General features: G+C 36.9%; 1 protein-coding gene across 1 annotated transcript; it reads left to right on the plus strand.

Annotated features, from left to right (window-relative positions):
• Nucleotides 1–1,531: 1,531 nt before the first annotated feature.
• LOC306860543 (neural cell adhesion molecule L1-like) lies at nucleotides 1,532–21,138 on the plus strand (the record flags this gene model as incomplete). Its single annotated transcript, XM_079402280.1, has 27 exons — nucleotides 1,532–1,655; nucleotides 3,103–3,117; nucleotides 4,759–4,861; nucleotides 6,503–6,696; nucleotides 7,970–8,095; nucleotides 8,196–8,366; nucleotides 9,578–9,692; nucleotides 9,786–9,970; nucleotides 10,260–10,391; nucleotides 10,966–11,109; nucleotides 11,335–11,446; nucleotides 11,669–11,829; nucleotides 12,974–13,133; nucleotides 13,235–13,359; nucleotides 13,580–13,681; nucleotides 15,768–15,965; nucleotides 16,185–16,255; nucleotides 17,101–17,326; nucleotides 17,498–17,613; nucleotides 17,701–17,926; nucleotides 18,011–18,133; nucleotides 18,788–18,958; nucleotides 19,216–19,329; nucleotides 19,502–19,651; nucleotides 20,241–20,372; nucleotides 20,454–20,526; nucleotides 20,779–21,138. The coding sequence occupies 27 exons, from the start codon at nucleotides 1,532–1,534 to the stop codon at nucleotides 21,026–21,028; spliced, it is 3,819 nt and encodes a 1,272-aa protein (XP_079258406.1). The 3' UTR covers nucleotides 21,029–21,138.
• Between the last annotated feature and the right edge of the window lie 2,122 nt (nucleotides 21,139–23,260).

The raw sequence follows: 23,260 nt of genomic DNA on the forward strand, positions 1-23,260 counted from the left end.
AATCAGAAACATCCGCAAAGTTTTAATTGGTTTACATGGTTATGACAACTAAAAATAACCTGCAGGGAACGTTCTGGGAAGGTTCTTTTTATGTTATAAAATTAAACCTAAAATAACCTACACAAGAGACTTACGTTTTAGACACCATATTTCCTGTTTTCGTGCTATTTCGACAAAAAAAAAAAATATTCCAAACACAGCCACAGCACTGTTTTACATCTCTGAGCAACATGATGGTGTTTTGTTCCTGAATGAATCAATCAATAGTTTAAATGATTCGGTTCAGTCGCAATGACTCACTTATTAACAGTGACTTGATGCCACCTACTGGTGATTTTAATTTCACATTTACAGTATCTTTTAATTTTTTAAATATCAAATATCAACATTTCATGTTTAAAATATCAAAACATTATTTATGCATTTGTTAAAGCAGAGCATTCCATGTCCCTCTAAGCTGCATGTGTAAATGCATCTAAATGCCACTTCACATGCATCTTCTGTAAAGATGAATTTTATTGATACTGATTTCATTTGTTTAGTAACAGCCTAAATGTATTATTATAATTGACTGATTCAATGTAAGAATTTGACTCAAAAGATGATGCACACTTTTAGAAAAAAAAGGTTTTATTAAGGTAAAAATGCCCATAAAAGGTAAAAATCAATTTAAACTCATTGGAAAAGTGACCACACAGAATATGAAGAATATCAAAAACTTTAGGAGCCAGCTGTCCACGGCAGTCCTTAAGATACCAGCACAATAACACACTCAGCAAAATATTGTCTAATTATCTTTTTCGATAAAATCCCAGAAAATGTTGAGATTATTTTTTTTTGTTAGTATTGCACACCCCTAGTACTGACACACAATGATTTGCAACGGTCGCTTTGTCACGTCCAGTGTAGACAGCCTTGGGCTGTTGGTTTATTTATGTGGGTTTTTTTTTTTTGGCGGCTAGTAGAATTTATGAATGGCCGGTAACTTAAAAATTTAGTAGCCAAATTGGCTGGTGAGTGAAAAAGTTAATTTCAATCCCTGAGTACAGTGTACTGTAAATGCTATGGTACATGACATTAATTTGATAATTATTGTGCACCATGGTATTTCCGTCTGATACCATCACTCTACCACGGTATCACCACATTATATTTTGTAATAATTTGTATTTAGATTTAGATTTATGCATTTGGCAATCACAACACATGCAACTCTGGTTTTTACTGTGCCCCCAACTCCACCCCTCTCTCTTCCTCGACCTCTCACTCTGTCCTTTGTCTCTCGTCTTTCTGGCAGACTCTGTCCTGGGCCATGTGGAGGTCTGAATGGTTTTTCTCTACACACGTGGATCTCCCCCTCCTACCCCTCCCTCACTGTCTCTCTCTCTCTTCTCTTGCAGTGAGAGTGCATCAGGAGGGTGTGGAGCTGAGAGAAACGTACAGGAAGAAGAAACGGCGAAGATTGCTCTTCTCTGACTGGGATAATTGCAGATTTTCTTGCCCATTGAGTTTGTGCCTGTCAGCAGGTGCAATGCCTGCCACGTCACAACAGCAGGTGGGCAGCAGGGGGCGATGTGCTGCTCTTCTGCTCCCTCTCCTCCTACTGTCCTTGGCTCCCAGGCCTGGGAATGGTACCATCAACATCCCATCCAAATGTGAGTACAGGATTTTACATTGCATTCAAGTTTTTTTTTTTTTTTTTTTTTTCATTGATTTTTGCAGTATTATAATGTTTGCTATAGTATATTATGGTTAAAGAGTTAAAAAGTGCAGAATGAGCTGTTTTAACTGAGTTTAATTGCTCAGTTGATTACACTATTGATTCGAGTGCCTAGTACAGGCCTGATTAGAAAGGACATTCAAGCATGCAGTGATTGAAACGCACCTGAGCAGGAACTGTAAAAACAGCAGCTGCTACAAGCTTCCTAAAGCTATAAACAGCACTGGGTTTGTTGCTATTATTGTACATCTGCAATTTAAGATTGCTGCTATGTATCAGTGTATCAGAGCATCTCTCTTTCCCGCCCCTCCAAACACACACACGCAAAAAAGATGAGAAAAACTAGATGATGAAAACTGCAAAACAGAAATGCACCAGAATGAGATGTCAGTGAAGAGTTACACCTATATTAAAGGTCACCCTTTCCCTTGACTTTTAATTAGTGACCTTTAAATGGGAAATGTGGACATGGATGTGACCAATGAGATCGATAACACACCCACATTAAAATGTTCAGGCAGCAAACACAGCCTGACCAGGTCCTTCCCATATGCTCTCTGCTAATTCTCTGATCCTGTCTCATGACATTCAGCATGTTTGTTTTCTTCTTAAGTTGTTGGGACTGCAGTACCAAGCAGTCTTGCAAAAGGATGGTTGAATTCAATGAAGGAAAATAGCTAGATAGGGCGTTTATTTTAGCTCTGCTTTGCCAGCATCTTGTTGTCTCTAGTGTTCCTCTTGGCCAGCTGATCTATAGTCCAGGTGTCTGAGCTGGCATTGTGTGTTTTCTTTGTTTCGCCTCCAAACAATGTAATCATACCATCACAAACATTTGTTTAATTTAGAAAAATGCTTAAAACAATCTGTGTGTGAAGGTCAGGTTTTGTCTTAACTGTTGGAGCTGAATGTCCTCATGAGGATAATAAAAACCTGAGCCAACTCAAGGAAAATAAATGGTTTCTGTGAGGGGTAGACTATAGAAAATATAAAAAAAATATTCAAACAGAAAACAATTGAAATCAATGGAAAGTTCACACCATGACTGAAGAACAAATGTGTGTCTATACTTGTGAGGGCCAAATTTCTGGAAATGTCCTAGCACATACAGTTAAACTTCTAATCCTCTTTTGCAAAAATGGTTCAGAAATGGGACAATTAGTGTCTTAATTAAAATCTAAAAATGCCAAAGGTGTCTGTAGAGGTTTGAGTTAGATGAAGGGTGATGTAATTAGCTTAATTTAGGAATAATAGATGTATAGGTGCAGTTTATGTGCATGTGTGTCCATGCTTCTAAGTGTTCATGTGTGTAAAATACATGTTGTGGGTGGGCATTACTGCAATCTAAAAAGATTTCTTTTCCCCCCCGCTGACTCGATGGACAGACAAAATAAGAAATTGTGAGTATTTCTGGCATGTGTAATAAGTTTTTGCATGTACTAACTCTACTCCACTAAAATTTCCTAGACTCATTCCAATAACGGAAGACAGCCGGCAGCAACAGCCAAAACTGATCAGCTGAGAAATTTGTTTGTTATATTCAGAAGTGTGGGAACGATTGTACAGAATTCAAGGTTGCATGAAGGCATGAATCTTTTAAAAAGAATGATTATCTTCCGTAAAGGCATGAGAGATGGACAAGCCTCCCAGTTATAATGGTTCATGGTCCATAAACTGATCCATCACCAGGGATTACATGAATTTTTAAACAATGTTTTTTTTTAATCTATGGTTTTTTCCTCCTCCTTGTCCACCCGTTTTTGCCATTTAAAATGATAGATAAATATGCTGTAGATGGATAGATGGATGGATGAATGACGGATAGATGGCTGGAGAGATAGACAGGCAGATAGATATGATTTGGATGGATGGATGGTTGGTTGGATGAAAGAATGACGGATAGACAGCTGGAGAGATAGATAGACAGGCAGATAAATATGATTTAGATAGACAGACAGATATGATTTATAAAGATGATAGACAGATAGATGGATGGATGAAAGAATGACAGATAGAAGGCTGGAGAGATAGACGGGCAGATAGATATGATTTATATAAATGGATGAATGACAGATAGACGGCTGGAGAGATAGACAGGCAGATAGATATGATTTGGATGGATGGATGGTTGAATGATGGATAGACAGCTGGAGAGATAGACAGGCAGATAAATATGATATAGATAGATAGATAGATAGACAGACAGATATGATTTATACAGATGATGGATAGGTAGGTAGGTGGATGGATGGATGGATGGATGGATGGATGGATGACGGATCGATGGCTAGATAGAGAGAGAGAGAGAGAGCAATAGATAGATAGCAATGTGAAAGTTTGAACTGCATAGTGAGGATCACTCTACCCATTCCCAGACATCAGTGTTGTTATTTGTCTAGTATAAGTGCTTGAGCCTCAGTGACTCTGTCCGTAGATTACATCATAATGCTTTTGTGCTCTCACTGTCTGCCTGTCCTATTCATTCTTCTAGTCTCAGTTTCTTCCTGCTCTCGATGTTTTCACAGGCCACTCATCCGTAAAACAACCGACACTTAGAGAGCATCTCAGGCTCACCTAATCTCCATGTATTCCCTCTGCATGCTTTACACTGCACTCTTCATTTCCCTCTTTTCACTTGGGAGTTTCTAATGACATGCATGATATTCCGTTTCCCGCATATGCCGATTGGATCTAATTGAGTGTGTGCTTTGGTGAAAAGCAGGGGCACTTGCTTCAGTACAGAACTGAGGTTCAGTGGGAAACTTCACTGAAGTCAGTGGCGCAGCGGATCATTAAGTTGTTTTGAATATTGGTGTCATGTGATTACAGCAGGTCAGCGGAACGGCTGCTTAACTACTGTGACTAATATGCCTTCCCTTTCCACATCTGAAGCGACTAACAAATGAGCTGAAGTTATTATAGCTCTGTGAAAATAGATGTCTATTTCTATTTTTAGGGTGTTGCTTTGCTAACTTCACAGCTTGCAGAAATGTAACTGGTTAATTGAATGTTTAGTGTGTGATTGTGTACTCTCTCCACAGTGAAAAGCCCCCCAATGATTACTGCTCAGCCGGAGTCTGTCACCACCTTTTCAGCAGATGACATCACACTCACCTGTGAGGCAATTGGGAATCCCCCGCCCACGTTAGTATCCATAGCAACACTGTTACATAATTTGGTAACAGTTTACTTGAAGCCTATATACAGTATATATTGCTTTGTATTTTGCATTGTATTTTTTCATAAATAATTGTAACCACCGTTGCAATACACTTATCCTAACCATTTCCTAGATACACATTTAAACCTATCATGCATTATGATGCTATGTCTTTTAAAGACTCCATAAAATCAGAATTGTATTTTATTGCATTCAGTCAATGTCTGTTACACTGTAAAACAAAAATTGTTCCAAAAAGTTTTCAACTTATATAATAATCACCCCGCTGACTTAAAATTTCAAGTTGACTAAACTAAAAATTTTAAGTTACTCAATGTTAATTTAAGGGACAACTAGAATATTTTAGTTGCATAAACAAAAACTTTTAAGTCAATGGGTTAACAAATTATTTTAAGTTGAAAATTTTTTTTACAGTGTAGCTTTGAGGCCTATATGCTGAGTGACGTGAGTGACACTTAAAAATAAAATGAAGAAATCAGTATTCAGCGTATTAATTCAAAAATAAAAACGTCAATAAATTAAAATAATTCAAGCATAAGTAGACATTTTTAATTATCATTAAACATGATTTAAATAGCTTTAAATGTTTCTGTTGATTTGAAAATGTATATTTTTTCCTATTTTATCCAAAAGAAAAAAGAACAGGCCTGCCAGAACATTTTCAAAATTACAATCAAGCTGTTCCTCTGGCTATATATATATATATATAGAGAGATAGAGAGAGAGATAGAGAGATAGAGAGATAGATAGATAGATAGATAGATAGATAGATAGATAGATAGAGATATAGAGATATAGAGATATATAGATATAGATAGATATATAGATATACACACACATATATATATATATATATATATATATATATATACACATATAGATATATATATATATATATATATATATATATATATATATATATATATATATATATATATATATATATATATATATACATACAATATTTGAATATTATAATATATTGTAAATGTGATTTAGTTATTAAAAAAAAAAAAGTTTTTTTTTTTGTTTTTAAACAGTGTATAAGGTATTATGGATTATATTTTAGTGACCATTCAAAAGTTTGAGGTCAATAAGGGTTTTTAATGTTTTTGAAAGAAGTCTCTAATGCCCACCAAAGCTGCATTTATTTGATCAAAATACAGTAAAAACTGTAATATGGTTAAATATTGTTACAGTACATTTTAAAAGTAATTTTTTTGTTGTTGTTGAAAAAAGTGTTTTTTTTTTTATTGTAGTATTTCTTAAAATGTAATTATTCCTGTGAAGGCAAAGCTGAATTTGCAGCATCATTACTCCAGTCTTCAGTGTCACATGATCCTTCAGAAATCATTCTAATAATGCTCAAGAAACATTTATTAGCACAACTGAAAACGGGTTTGCTTCTTCATACCTTGGATGAACAGAAAGTTCAAAAGAACAGCATTTATTTGAAACAGAAATCTTTAGTTGCATTATTCATGTATTTATTGTAACTTTTGACCAATTGAATGCATCCTAAATATTTATCGCTATAGCGATTTAATTTAAGGATGTTATTTTTCTCTCTTATGCTACTTATTTCTTATCTGCTTCATTGCTAGGTTCCGCTGGGTGAAAGATGGTGTGGAGTTTGACCCCTCTAAAGACCCTCAACTCTCCGTGTCCAGAGATTCTGGGAACTTCTCGTTGACAGCCAAAGATGGACCCATTCACCAATATCAGGGCAGATATAACTGCTACGCGTCTAACGATCTCGGCACGGCGGTGTCTAACGAGGCTCGCATTGTCACAGAGAGTAAGTCGTTCTCATCACTGCAACATTGTAAAGCGACACACTTATGATTGCCTGTTTGATATCCTGACGTTACCACATGCAGTGAGTTTTCTGTAGAGAAAATCTGGCGCGCAAAATCAAGCCCCCTGCCCCCTGTTGTGTCATATGCACAAAATGACATTTAGAGGAAAATTACAGCTCATTGTGTGTGCCAGTCACACTGGCAATTCGAAGAATTCCAGAACGAATAAAAATCCCCAATTGCTTCCCAATTAGCTATCAAACGGCACTCCGTACGTAAAAACAACAACAAAACAATTGTTTTGACTAGCTATCTAGCAATCTACCTGTATCCTTTACGCTGTCCCGACCTTTCTGCCAGTTTCCCTGACAACGGTTACCTCAGAAACCAGTGTGAGTCGTGTAAGTGTGTCAGCGGGGACGACCACTTATGGGATTAATATGTGCAGGAAGTGAGAGTACTCAGCATGAGCAGGGCTAACAATAGCCCACATATTATGAACTCCACTCGCAGCTGGGGCTGGCCACATTAATATGTGCATCATCACACACATATTTCATATCATGACAAGCCAAGGCATCTTCTGAATAATGTTGGACTAGTTATGTAGTTTTTAATTGCATTCTGGTGGTCGTTTGTTTTGTCAGCTGTGCTGTGGATAATTACTTGCTAGCTATTAGCACACTCTGGCTTCTCACAAGATCAAATGTATCTGAAATTGTATTGTAAACTGTGATATTAAAACTGTGAATAAGTTTAGGGTTAGCTAAAAGTTTGTTCAGTTTTTGAAAGATATTAATACTTTGTCAGGATACATTAAATTGATCAAAAATGAAAATAAGACATTTTAATGTTACAGAATATTTCTGTTTTAAATCAGTGTTATTTTTGCATCAAGTTTTTATTATAGATTTTATTAATGTTTTGAAATTGTATTTTCTGTTTTATTTTCATTTTAATTCATTTAATGTGTTTTTGTCATTTTGTTTGTTTTCTGTTTGTTTGTTTTTATTAATGTTTTGAAAATATTAATAAAAAGAAATGTTTAAGCACCGAATCAGCATATTAGAATGATTTCTAAAGGATCATAGAAAATTTAAAGATGAAAATTTAGCTTTGCCATCACAGGAATAAAATGCATTTTAATAAATATTACAATAGAAAATAATTATTTTAATTACTGTATTTTTCATATACATTCAGCCGTGGTGAGCATTAAAAAAATCATACTAATCGCAAACTATTTTGAATTAATTATCTGTTTTCTTGCAGACACTCCCACTCTACAGAAGGAGAAGAAGGTGTCGTCGAAGAAGGTGGAGGAAGGAGAGAGTGTGGTGCTACCTTGTAATCCTCCTAACAGCACTGTGGCTCCGGTCATCCACTGGATGGACAAGAGTTAGTCTGTTTTTATTCTGGTTTATCCATGTTAAACATGAACCATATCTCAGCTATATCTATATATATATGCATCTATGTCTAAATCTTTTTCTCTTAGAGCTGCGGCACATTCAGAAAAACGAGCGTGTGATTCAGGGTCGCGATGGAAACTTGTACTTCTCTCATGTGACTGTGGCAGACAGTCGAGATGACTACACCTGCAACACTCAGTTCCCCAGCGCACGTATCATCATCCTCAAAGAGCCCATCAAACTCACTGTTGTTCCCTGTAAGCATCAAGACAGAGGATGCAGACTGTCCTTGACCAACCTTTGCTTGTCCTTAAGAACCTTTAGCCAGAACAGAGGAAAATGAGCAAGACATTGAGTTATTTTTAAAATAACACAATGTCTTAAGATGCAATGCCAGTGGTGAAAAAAAAAACAGTGAGACTCAGTGAGAACAAAGATGTTTGTCTGGTGTATATATACACATAGACTAAGAGAACAGATTGCAGAGTGCAAGAAAGGGTCCTTTGTCGGGATATTCACAGTGAATTTACATTTACATTTATGCATTTGGCAGACGCATTCAAGTTACAGTTTTTACATTTTATCAGCACTTGCTTTCCCTGGAAATGAAACCCATGACCTTGGCTAATTTAAAATGATTTTGCTGGCGATATAGATCATTTATGCACTTTGAATTTGCCATATCATCATATCATAAAGAGTGTAATTTATTTCCCAATCCATCTGTTTTTGCAGTCATAAAATACTTAGTTACTTTTGTTTCATTCAGTGATTAGTATCTATCTATCTATCTATCTATCTATCTATCTATCTATCTATCTATCTATCTATCTATCTATCTATCTATCTATCTATCTATCTATCTATCTATCTATCTATCTATCTATCTATCTATCTATCTATCTATCTATCTATCTATCTATCTATCTATCTATCTATCTATCTATCTATCTATCTATCTATCTATCTATCTATCTATCTATCTATCTATCGTTCCGTCTGTCCATCATGGTCCATCCATCCATATTATCTTTTGTTCTGTCTGTCCATCCGTCCATTCATCATGATCCATCATCTTTTTTTTTTGTTCTGTCCATCCATCCATCCATATTTTCCTTTGTTCTGTCATGATGATCCATCTATCCATGTTTTTTTTTGTTCTGTCTGTCCATCCATCCACCATCCATCCATCCGTCCATCCATCTATTCATCCATGATCCATCTGTTGTCTCTTTTGTCTCTGTCCATCCATTCATATTTTCCTTTGTTCTGTTTGTCCATCTATCCATCCATCCATTGTTTTTCATTCTGTCTGTCTACTGTCATAAAAAGGCTGAAAAATATTGAGATTACGCTGTTTTGCCCATTCTTAGTCCTGTGTGAACACCCACTTACTGCAGCTGTAATTGTTTACCATGCTCTCTCTCATCGTTTCCCTCAGTAATTCTGTCTTTGTCTGTATCTGTAGCTAACTCAGTGGTGCGTAACAGAAGACCACAAATGATGAGACCCACTGGCTCCCGCAGCTCCTACCTGGTGCTCCGCGACCAAAACCTGGATCTGGAGTGCATTGTTCAGGGCCTGTAAGTCAAACCTTCTCTCACCGTGTGTCTTTGAGAGTTACTTCCTTAAAAAGTGTCCAGTATGTTTACATCCTTTTTCTCTTACTCACATAGGCCCTCTCCCAGTATCCAGTGGATCAGGAAAGATGGAGTCCTGTCTGAGTCCCGCACATCCAAAGATAGTTATGATCGAGTCCTGCGCTTTAAGAATATCTCAGAGTCTGACAGCGGCGAGTACCAGTGTACCGCCACAAATCTGCAAGGCATAATCACTCACACCTACAGCGTCACTGTGGAAGGTACTGTATGCTTCACACTGCCAGATCACATTCTCTGCAGATTTAGATTCAGATGTGGGGTGTGAACTTGCGAACTTCTATGGGAGGATGACTTAAAAAAAAAAAAAAAAAAAAAAACTTAAAATTAAACTGAACAATCTCAGGCAATCTCATCTTTCCGTGTGAACTTATTAGTGTATTATTGCTTGGTAAAAGCTTATTGGCTACTTCACTTCCGTTTCAGAAGGCTGTATATAACAGTTGGCTGAAACTATTTGTGATTAGTTGTTTGTGTTTTGTTGTGGTCTAGCTGCCCCGTATTGGACTAAAAAACCAAAGAGCCAGCTATACGCCCCGGGAGAGACGGTCAAACTGGAATGTAAGGCTGATGGCATTCCCAGCCCTGAGGTCACCTGGAGCATCAATGGCAATCGTCTTACTGGTAATTGATTCCGTCAACCACCTTCCATTTCGTAATGCAGGGTTTCCCAAACTGGGGTTTGTGAGGAAACTGCAAGGGGTTTATGATTCGATGAAAAGCTAATTAATAAAATTATAAAACTGTCAATTTTGTTTTTGTAAATAAAAACAATAAAAATACTTTTTAATTTGTTTTTCCTGCATGTCAAATGAACATTAACTAAAATCATTAACTGAACTGTGACCATTGTTGCTAAATTATTGCAATATTAAGTTAGTATTAACTAAATCTCAGGAAATACTTGGATTTCTGTCTGCTGTTGAACACAAAAGAAGATATTATGAATAAAATGGGTAACCAAACATTTGCTGGTAGCCTCCGACTTACTATGAGGAAGTCGATGGCTGTTTGGTTACCAGCATTTTTTAAACAATCTTCTTTGTCATTCAACAGAAGAAAAAAAATCATACATGGAACAACATGAGTTTATTTAGTTTACTTAAACTAATATTTTGCTTGTATATGCATGCAGAATAATCTTTGAGACAATGGTAAATGACCTTGTGTCGGCATACTGAGTTGTTGTTTTGCGTAGATATTGACCCAGACCCCAGACGCAGCGTGAAACATGGCGTTCTCACTCTGAAGAATATGGAACTCAGTGACACTGCAGTGTATCAGTGCAAAGCGGTCAATAAGCACGGCTCTATACTCATCAATGCCTACGTCTATGTTATAGGTAAGGGAATTTACAAAAACAGCTCTAAAATAGCTATTTGTGTTGTTGTGCTGGCTAAGACAACATACGAGTCCAGAATATTGTAGATGTATGGGTAAACTACCCTAGCAACTGCATAGCAACATGCTTATAACCACTCAAAACACCTTAGCAATTGTCATGACTATTTTCTTCTGAGAATTCTAGAAACTAAATCAATTTCTGTTTTATATTTGGTTTTTCTAGAACTGCCTCCCCAGATTCTGACAGAAGATGGTCTGATGTACTCTGTGGCAGAGGGACAGATGATTGAACTGGCTTGTGAGACCTTTGGCTCTCCTCGGCCCAATGTCACATGGTGAGACAGACTCGATGCTGTGGTGGGGTGTCCCTTCCTCACATGCCAGAACTGCTCCAGCCAGCTGTCCTGATTATTTTTGGGGGCAAGCTGCTTTGTGGGGAGTCCATTAGGGCAAAATCACACTCATTAGTCAACATTAAAAATATATATATATAATGGTGTTCTTGAAATTTAGCATCCATTTAAAAAGGCTAAAATTAATATTTTGTGTGTTCACAGGGAGGGTGAGACCTGGGGCGCTCTTGTAGCCAACCCAAGGATGAGCCAGTTACTCGATGGCTCTCTGCAGATCAGTAACGCCTCCCTCAATGACAGTAGCCAGTATACCTGCACTGTTAGCAACAGCAAAATCACCATCACCGCTGAGCTGGACGTACTCAGTGAGTTCCACATGCTTGAATATTCTTGATTTAATTTCATGCTGTAGGTTTCATTTCAGGCTGTAAGGATTGTTGCTTTTGTTGATTTAATATTATAAAAAGTATTATTAAATATTAATACTATGTGTATAAAGTTTTTTATTATAAGAAAAATTGTAGTCATGGCCAAAAATATAGACACCCTTGGTAAATACGATCAAAGAAGGCTGTGAAAATTAATCTGCATTGTTAATCCTTTTGATCTTTAATTAAAAAAATTCACAAAAGTCTTACCTTTCATTGGATAATAAGAATTTAAAATGGGGGGGGGAAATATCATTATGAAATAAATGTTTTTCTCTAATACACATTGGCCACAATTAGCGGCACCCTTTTATTTAATACATTTTGAAACCTCCATTTGCCAGTTTAACAGCTCTAAATTTTCTCCTATAATGCCTGATGAGGTTAGAAAACCATTCCTTCATCCAGAATCACTCCAGACCCTTTAGATTCACAGCTCCATGTTGGTGCTGCTTCTCTTCAGTTCACCTCACTAATTTTCTACAGGGTTCAGATCAGAGGACTGGAATGGCCATAGCAGAAGCTTGGTTTTGTGCTCAGTGACCCATTTTTGTGTTGTTTTTGAGGTTTGTGTTTGGATTATTGTACGGTTGGAAGATCCAAACATGGCCCATTTTAAGATTTCTAACAGATCCAATCACTTATTGACTTTTTTTATCTGTTGGTATTTGATAGAATCCATGATGCCATGTGTCTAAACAAGATGTGCAGGACCTCCAGCAGAAATATAGGCCCACAACATCAAAAATACAGCAAAATACTTCATTGTACACATGGGGTACTTTTTATCCCTGTGTTCACCAAACTCGTTGGTGTTTGCTACTAAAAAGCCAATTTTTTTGTTTCATCTGACCATAAAAGCCAGTCCCATATGAAGTTCCAGTCGTGTGTGATAACTGAATATGCTGGAGTTTGTTTTTGGATGAGCTAGGAGAATTTCGTATTATCTTACATAATTTAGTTTCTTGTGGAATTTTTTTAAATTTAAAAAAAAGTTTTTTTTATTGAAACAAGACACAAAAAATAACTTTTTTTGCTTAAAATTAAGCTATTTTTTACAAATAGAAATTTTGTCTCCCAGATAAGACAGTCATTGTGAAACCTCCATTGGCTCTGCGAATCCAGCGGGGGAAGCCCGCTACCCTCACCTGCGAGTACCAGGTGGACTCCAGGCAGGACGCCCCTCAAGTCCAGTGGAGGAAGAACCGACAGAAGCTCACAGAGTCCTCTGATTCAGACAAGTATGCTTTTATACCTTCGTTTCCCTCAGAATGCTTCAAAAAGGCTTAGTTTAAGCTGTATAACATGATCTCATGAACATTATTAACCATTAATGTCTTAGGTACATGATCGATGAATCTACCCTCATAATACCTGATGTCGGGGAAGAGGATGAAGGGATTTACACCTGTGAAGTCATTACCACTCTGGATATAGCTGAAGCGAGTGGCTCCATCACTATCGTTGGTAAGTAACTTTATAATATGGCTATTTCTAAACCCTTTTACGTGTCTGGATCTATATTGCTTTGTGTATTGCATGTTGTATGATAATGTGACCTACAGAAAGGACAAAAGGACATGTTTTGCTGTAGGGCAGATTAAAAAAATAACCTTTGAAAACCATAGATGCCTTGATTTTACTAGCATCTTACGCCCTGAGCTCTTTGTCAACCCTTATTCATCAGACCGACCAGACCCTCCAACCCAAATACAGATGACCGAACCTAAAGACCGCAGTGTCACTCTCAGCTGGACACCAGGAGATGACCATAACAGCCCTGTGCTAGGTACTGTATGTTTTTCCTGTTTAGGCAACAGTTTAAGTGTACGCAGTTAGGCCTGTCGCAATAATCAATATATCGACTTATCGCGCAATATATGTACATGACCTCAATCATTTTTGGTGACGCAATATATCATCCATTATATTTACTTAAAAATTAATGTCACCATGTTTTGTACATTCCACTTGCGCCTGTGTCTTTTGCAGCTTCTCGTACATAACGTGGTGCAGTCATGAGTTGCTAGTTCAAAAAAATGCTTCTACAAAAAAAAGGTTTCATCTGCAGATATGTGACCCTGGAGCACAAAACCAGTCTTAAGGGTATATTTGTAGCAATGGCCAAAAATACATTGTATGGGTCAAAATTATTGATTTTTCTTTTATCAAAAATCATTAGGATATTAAGTAAAGATCATGTTCCATGAAGATATTTTGTAAATTTCCTACTGCAAGTATATCAAAACTTAATTTTTGTTTAGTTATATGCATAGCTAAGAACTTCATTTGGACAATATTAAATGTGATTTTCTCAATATTTTGATTTTTTGGCACCCTCAGATTCCAGATTTTCAAATTAGTTGTATCTCGGCCAAATATTGTCCTATCCTAACAAACCATACATCAATGGGAAGATTATTTATTCAGCTTTCAGTTGATGTATAAATCTCAATTTTGAAAAATGTTCCCTTATGACTGGTTTTGTGGTCCAGGGTCACATATGGTCTTGTTTAGGGATCTGTGCCTTTGTGCATACGGACATCTGACTGCTAAGTAGTGATTGCGTTTTTCAGCAATAGTGTGCACCCTTAATTTACAGAGAAAAGAAGGTCAGGGAAAAATCTGTAGATGGAAAAATCTCCATACAAGTTCTTTGTGCATTTTCCTTTTTTTCTACTTGTTACTTTGCACTTTTTGTTAGAAAATGTTTATTTAATATTTATTCAAGTTTTTAAGATATCTCATATTTTGATACTTAATTTCCATGATCTAATTATTCTTAAATTAAAAGGTTGTTGTCATTTTGAAGTGTGTAGGCCTTCTTGAATTATTATGCTGTTACATTATGAATTCAGTGGCATAAAATGGTCTTTAAAATGACAATAATATCGCTTATCGCAATTATTTCTGGGGCAATATATCGCACAACAAAAAGTTGTAATCGTGACAGGCATATACGCAGTCAGTATTTGATGCATGTCGATCTTTTGTATTAATTAGTTTTTTTCCCCTTTAAATGTCAAATGTTGCATAAATTTATGGTTGAAAAAAAACTGTGATATTACAAGCCCCCCACCCCCCCTCTCCAAAAAAAAAGAAAAAGAAAAAAGATTTGAACATTTTTGGACAAACAAAATGTCAAACCAATATCAAACCACATTTTCTCAGAACTAACTTAACTTTTCTGAGGCAGTTTTGCATCATTTGCAAAGGTGTCCTAGTACTTTTGATCTAAAATATCTACTATAAAATAGATTTACTATAAAATGTACTATATAATACCAGTAATTTACCATTTCAGTAATTTAAAAACACGTTCAAGATTCTTTGATGTTGGTAACTAGTCACATATGACATGCACTTAAACAGATAAAATATTTTATTTATTCATTTATTTTTATGATTTCATTCAGTTTTTATATTTTCATCAGTTCATGATTCTCTGATGTTGGCAACTAGTCACATGACATGCAAGTGAACAAATAAAATATTTTTCTGTATTTAAAAAAAAAAATTGTATTTCATCTTGACTTGTTTTTTGTTTTAATGATTTACTATATTTTCTTGGAAAGTGTGCTTTCTGTAAAATAAATGCTTTTTTTCTCAGTTGCATTCATACCTTAAGCATGTTTGAAGAGTCCAACACTTTTTGGGGGCCAGTCTTTGATAAAATCAGTGACATTTCCTGTTCTGTGTGTGTATATATATATATATATATATATATATATATATATATATATATATATATATATATATATATATATATATATATATATATATATATATATATATATATATGTGTGTGTATATATATATGTGTATATATATATATATATATATGTGTGTGTGTGTGTGTGTGTTTATGTATCTAGAATATTTGATTGAGTTTGAGGAGACTGAATATGAAAGAAAAGAGTGGGAGGAGCTAAGCCGCGTGTCAGGCAACAATCAGCGAACAACCCTTTCCCTGAAGCCCTTCCTTTCCTACCGTTTCCGAGTCATCGCCATCAATGACATCGGCAAGAGTGACCCGAGCATGTACACAGACGTCTTTTCCACACCAGCTGCTCGTAAGTAACGCGGCACGTGTATGCATGTGGGTGTTTACATAGCCTTAAAACAGAAAAGACTTGTACCGCCACATTGAGATGCACTTTTGTCCCTTGAATCATTGTTTGACACTTTGGATTTGTGTTTGTATCTTCTCTCAGCATGTGTCTGATAAGAAGTGACAGTTTTATTGCCATGTTAGAACATCTTGGCACTAAATCATGATTTGTCCTCTACAGCTCCAGACGGTAACCCTGAAGGAGTGCGCAGTGATTCCATCGACCCAGGCACCCTTTTCATCACATGGAAGGTGCGTTGCACAATTCAGCATTTAAAGAGACCAGAAATTATGCTGTCATCATGTATTCATCCTCATGTCATTCCAAACTTGTATGATTTTTTTGAATTTTTCCATGGAACACAAAATATATTGCGAATTGGAGACTTTTAAGCTGCAAAATAGTTTAAAAAAAATTCAAAAGGAGCCCATATGACTTCCAACATATTTCAAGCAGTGTTGGAAAGTATCTACCTAAAAAAGTAGTGATGCTACTAACTATATTTTTGGTAACGTTAGTAGTGGTGTAGAATGTCTCATTCATTTTAGTGAATCACTTCATCCTCGACTGTCCTCTCAATTCCATTTCATTCTAGTAGCCTAAATGGGTTTGTCTTAAACAGTCCTCTCTCATACATTGTTAGTGTTGGAAAGTCTGTTTATTCAAGTCAACAGTCCTCTCTTTTCTCTTATGTAGTGTTAGTAGTGTTAAAGTCTGACTTATTCTAGTGAATCAGTTCTTAAATGAACCCCTCTCTCATATGTAGTATTAGAAATGTCATATTCATTCTCTTGAATTGGATTATTTTAAATGGTCCTCTCTCATATATATTTATTAAAAAGTCTGATTTGTTCTAATGAATCGCTTTATCCTAAACTGTCATCTTTCATATGTAGGATTAGAAAAGTCATCTCACTCATGTTTAGTGATGGAATGTCTGATTCATTTTAGAAACAGACCTTTCAAACAGTTCAGCTTGAAAACTAGGGCCAAACAAGGCTCTCTACTATGAAAGGCACTATTGTCAATGTTTTCAAATTCTAATTGTTCACTGAAAAATAAAGTGTGACTTAAAACCGAATCTGTGTTCTTGCAGGAAATGGACAGACATAGTTTCAACGGCCCAAGTTTTGAATATAAAGTGATGTGGAGGAAAGTTTTAGGTAGCGGACCGTCCTGGCACATCAAATCCATCAAGTCTCCACCCTTGATCGTCACAGATGTGGGCAACTTCTCTGCCTTTGACATTAAAGTGCAGGCTGTTAATGAGATGGGAGAAGGCCCGGAGCCCAAATCCACCATTGGATACTCTGGAGAGGACTGTGAGTTTGTCATGTTCCATATTTTTGCTGCTCTTGTGAGCCCTTTTCCTGACATCTTTCTGTAAGGTTATGTATCTCAATTCACCCCAATTAAACAATGATTTTAGTTTAACGTTAATCCTGAGACAGACGTTTTAAAGGGTATCAGAATGTGCTCTTTCTTCCTGTCAGACCCGCTTGAGGCCCCTTTGAATGTGGCGGTGGATCTGATCAACAGCACTGCCATTAAAGTGGTGTGGGCGCCCATAAACAGAGCAACTGTGCGAGGTCGTCTGCATGGTTACAAGGTAATATACTGTGCTGTACGAAGATAAACTGAAAAATGTGATCTGTTTAAAATCTCTTTGACAGTTTTTGTATTATCCATCCTATAGATTTATCTAATGCACTACGGCCCGGAAAGCAGACACCTCCGACGGGAGCGTGTTAGGGAGGGGAAGCCAAGCAACATCTCGTTTGTGATGACAGACAGTAATGAGGAGGAGAAGGTTCTGGGAGATCTGCAGCCCTACTCCCATTATGCACTGTCTGTGAGTGTCATCAACAATAAAGGAGAAGGTCCCCAGTCTGACCCCCTCACTTTCAACACTCCAGAAGGAGGTAGGAACAAAAGACTGAGAGACAGATAGTAAAAATAGATGAAGAAAGGTGAGGGAGTCAAATCCTGTCATCCATTTTTTCCAGCACCTGGTTCTCCATCATCTTTACTGCTGGATAGCCCATCGGAGACAGAAATGACACTGCATTGGACTCCGCCCACCCAGCCAAATGGTGTCCTGAAAGGATACATATTACAGTATCAACAAGGTGCGTTGACTGACTGCCTGATTCATTCTCATCAGCCGTTATTAGAAGCAGTGAACATTAAAGGGATAGTTCACAAAAAAATAAAAATTCTGTCATTAATTAATCACCCTCATGTCGATCTAAACCCGTTAAGACCTTCGTTTATTTTTGGAACACAAATCCGAGAGCTTTCTGACCCTGCATAGACATTAGACAGCAACGTAACCACCATGTTCAAGGCCCAGAAAGGTAGTAAGGACATTGTTAAAATAGTTCATGTGACATCAGTGGTACAACCGTAATTTTATGAAGCTACGAGAATACTTTTTGTGCGCAATGAAAAAAATAACAAACATTTTCAACAATTTCTTCTTTTCCGTGTCAATGAAAACTGACATGGAAGAGAAGAAATTATTGAATAAAGTCGTTTTTTTTCTTTGCAAAGTATGAACGAAGGATGTACGGGTTTGGAATGAAATGAGATTAAGTAATTACAGACAGATTTTAAATTTTTGGGTAAACTAGCACTTTAAGCATCAGAAAACCATTCAAAACACAATAGCAACTGCATAGCAAGTGCTCGGTGGTTAACATTTTAAAACCACTATTTTTAAAACCACTAAACGATATTTAAAATAATATTTTTGACGTCTTTTTCCCCTCATTTCTCTGCAGTTAATAAGGACGACAGTCCTATGCAAGTGGTAAAGATTAGTGACCACGCCGTGTCTCACTTCAGCTTAAAGCTGGATCCTCACAGCCGTTACCGCTTCTACCTGCGAGGCTACACTTCTCAGGGAGAAGGACTGCCAGTCGTCAGGGAGGGAGCTACAACACTGGATGGAGGTCTAACATTTTACTGATCTCTAAATTATATCTAGACAAATGTAGGGGGTGGGGGTTACATGATATATGAAATGTTTTTAATTGCATTTCTAAACACTATGTCCTAACCAGAAGTGATGCGACACGCGACAAGTAATTTGTGTCTACACTGAAAATAAGAGGAAATTGGACACATTCATAGCCAGTTTGAATTATATATGGACGGATGAGTTTGTCTAAGTCTCACTTGGTTTTTGTGTGTTTGTGTGTGTGAACAGTTCCGCCCTCCAACATTAGTTTATCGACTGGAGAGACATCAGTCAACCTGACCTGGGTATCGAAAGAAAGACAGAGGAACGTGGGATTCTTTATTCATTACCTGAAAAAGGATGGTATGTGCCGTGATTGAAAATGATTGAACACAAGCTCGTTCGTTGACTATCAAAATAGAAAGTAGCAGCTTTATTACCTCTTATGTTAGTTAGTGCCTCTACTCTTTCAGTAACTGAGAGAGAATAAAAATGAGTGTGTTTTGATTTGTACTGTATTGTTTTTTCTGTCCAGGCAAAGGCACATGGAAGCACTCTGAAAGAGTGAACAGCTCCCAGTCTTTTTACATGCTGCAGGGGCTCCAGTCCGGATCGGAGTACCGCCTGAAGATTGACTTCAAAAACAAAACTTTATGGGAAGATGAGATCCAGACAGCAGGAGCAAGTAATCACAAAACAGCTCTCATAATGCTTTTAATAATAAATTGCACTGACGTCCTATATACATGCAGACCACAGAAGAAATTTAAAAGAATACATTTGTGTAATATTTTCCATGCTGTAATGTTCATAGTATCTTACTATGTTCATAGTCTCTTATACTCGCCAATGCTGCATTTATTTGACCAAAAACACCGTAAAACAGTAATATAGTGAAAATGGAATTTATTTAAAAGCTGAATTTTCAGCAGCCATTACTCCAGTCTTCAGTGTCACAAGATCCTTCAGAAATCATTCTAATATGATGATTTGGTGCTCAAGAAACATTTCTTATTATCATCAATGCTGAAAACAGTTAATATTTTTGTGGAAACCATAATACATTTTTTCCAAAATTCTTTAATGAATAGTAATTTAAAAAGAAAAACATTTGAAATAGTAATTGTTTGTACATATAAATGTCTTTACTGTCACTTTTGATCAATTTAATTTTTGAAAGGAGAGTAAATGATGACAGCATTTCCATATGTTTCCCCTTCAATATCATACAAAGTGTCAAGAAATTCATGCATTGTTTCCTCCCTCTACTTCAGAAGTCATGGAGGTGCGTAAAGGGTTTGTGACTGAGAGCTGGTTCATTGGACTCATCAGCGCCCTCGTGCTGTTGCTGCTGGTCCTGCTCATTCTGTGTTTTATAAAACGAAGCAAAGGTGGAAAATACTCAGGTAAAAGCAGCACACTAATCTATTGTCACACGATAGTACTAACAAACGTGCAAATATCCCTGAATTTTATTGTTCTTGCAGTCAAAGAAAAAGAAGAAGGCCAAATAGATTCTGAAGCTCGGCCAATGAATAATGAGGGTTTTGGAGAATACAGGTGTGGTGAAGTTTGTTAGACAGATTTATTTATTGCATAAATTTCCTTTCCCTATTTCTTATGCTCTTCCTTTCTCTCCTAAATGCTCTTCCTAATGATTGGCAGATCCCTGGAGAGGTATGCTTTGCAGTGGCGTTGTGATCCTTTGCATGCATGGCTTTCTCAATACTTTCCCTTGCATGCATGAAATGGCCTTTTTGACGTCTCACTTGGTGTACATTTGTAGATTTATTTGTATTTTTCTTTCCGTAGTGACAACGAGGAGAAGCGGACGGCCAGTCAGCCGTCTCTGTGCGAGGATAGCAAGCTATGTACCGACGACACTCTAGACGAATACGCCAATAGCATGCAGACCGAGGTCATCATGGACGAGTCGCTGGCCAGTCAGAGCAGCGGAGTCCGAGATCTTCCTGACCCCGGGACTCAGGAAAGTTCCCCTCTAAATCCTGCCACGGCCATCTCCCACCACGGCCTGCCCAACTCCGCCGCCCTCCTTGACTAGCCGTGGCGACACCGAGACCAAACGTGGATTCACACATGTGCCCACCTGTTGCAACCGCTCATGACTGACAAAATAATCCAAAACCCACAATGAGACCTACACACACAACAGATGCCAAGAAAACTATCCAGATGCACTGCTGGACGTAATTGGACCAACACAACACTTTTAGCACAGCCAGAAGAAAACATTCGACTGACATATAAAAAATAGACTGCCATGCTCGTTGTTTACAGATATTATCGCTCATTTACAATATAAAATAGGCTATAGCTGTTTACAGTTATACGAACGTGACAAGAAGAGACTAATCCAGTGACAAATAAAGTAGACGCCGAGCTCCCATGTCGAACGCCAATTCAAATCGGAGTCGGATTCACCTGTTAGTCAATAAAAAGCGTTGTGGAAGGAGGGTGTGAGGGAGAAGAGAGAAGCTGAGGGCCTTAAAATCATGACTAAGTGCGTTGTGCAAGCATATAGACAGCGTGAGCTGGTTATACTGGTTGCTAAATTTAATCAACTTATTGTGTTTTGTGTCTCTACCATTTGTTGCTTTTTTTATTCTTTGAAGACTTGCCTGAACCATTTTTATAATTAATTTTTTTATTATTAATTTATTTATTTATTACACAAGAATCAGTTTGTGTCGTGTTATAAAGGTGCTGTAAGCGATGTTAGCCATTGTGAAACTTCTCAGTTTTAGCCACTGACTTAGACACGGACCCTAAAAAGATTAGCGCGGTTAGCATTTCCCTGCTGGTACATATTACAAACATCTTTCTCTGGAAAAAAATTTCGGCGAACAACATACTAAATTTGGTTATATTATAGTAGATGTTTGAACAGTGCTCAGTTCTTTTCAGAAATGAAAATTCATCTATTTTCTAAATGCATCTTAGGGATATTGTGAAATGTTTCATTTTTAACTCAAAATTATCAATGTCATAACTCTTTCTTCCAGTGAATTTCTTAGAATCTACTACAATTTCACATTCAGATCTGCCACCATCTAATCAACAACAGATTCCCTTCCATAAAATTTGCTTACAGTACCTTTAAGTCATCTGTTTGCTGATATATTGTAATATTGTAGTGATTCAATAGAAGATACATATCGGCATCCCCTCAGTTACGATTACAGATTTCTGTAGTGTAAATATGAGATGCAATGGCTCTACGACGCTAGATCGTTTATAGCAAGCTGTACATACAAGCATCTATCAATTTAGCCAAATACAGTATTATAATCTTTCATCTCCATCGGTTCCTGTGCCTGCCTTCGACAACATACTCACCACCATCTCTCATGTTTATTCCTCCCTCTGTATGTGTCTGTGTTTTTAATTCTTGTTTTCTGCATTGTATTAAACTGTACTGATTCCCTCTTGCAGTCCTGTTGGTGTAAAGCCATAAGAATACACACGTAAGGTGCGTAGATTTGAGGTCGTATTGAGTTAGATAGGGCTGTGAGAGAGAGTATGTCACACACACAGTTTAGTTCGGTTACGTAAAATGCAATCATGTATTGGCTTGTCTTATTACACAGAATGTATGCTTTGTTTGGGTGGGAATTGTTCCATACCAGTATACCAAATAGCATTTGTTCGCTTTTTCTCTTTTTGGTTCATTTGATTTGATGTTTGATAAACAAATATAGCAGAATATAGCACTGAGAGAATCTATGGCACATCTGGTATTTCTCAAGAGAGGGGCACAGGGAAAAAAAATAAGTCTCTTAATTTCCAGATGAATGTAAATATAGCCCAAAAGATTGTTTATGATGTTGAAAACTGTCTTGTTGATTTATGTTTTAGGTTTTTAAATTTGTTTGAGTTTTGTAACTTTTTTTTTTTTTTTTTACTTTAGAGTAACTTGTTAGTTGTGATTTGAGTGTGGTAGACAAGTAGTCTAGTGCATAGTTTTAAATAACTAAGAAAAAAGTCATTTGATAAATGTTGCAGGTTCTGAGAAAAAAAAAAGAAGCTGATTGGATAAGAGACAGAAAAAAGCTCATTGAAACACGATTGCGCTTATAGTTTCCCGAGTGCTAAAGAATGGCAGTATTGTGCGTATCTGATTAGAATCTATTGCTGCAGAGGCAGCGTGAAAGGAAGGACGCAGTCATCTTATTTGCACCACTGCACACACACACACACACACATGCTTCCAGGGAGCAATAGAAACACGCTGACTCAGATCTTTGAGACCACTGTCTTGCGGCGGGCTTTTTGC

The sequence above is a fragment of the Barbus barbus genome (assembly GCF_936440315.1).
Source record: "Barbus barbus genome assembly, chromosome: 41".
NCBI lineage: Eukaryota > Metazoa > Chordata > Actinopteri > Cypriniformes > Cyprinidae > Barbus > Barbus barbus.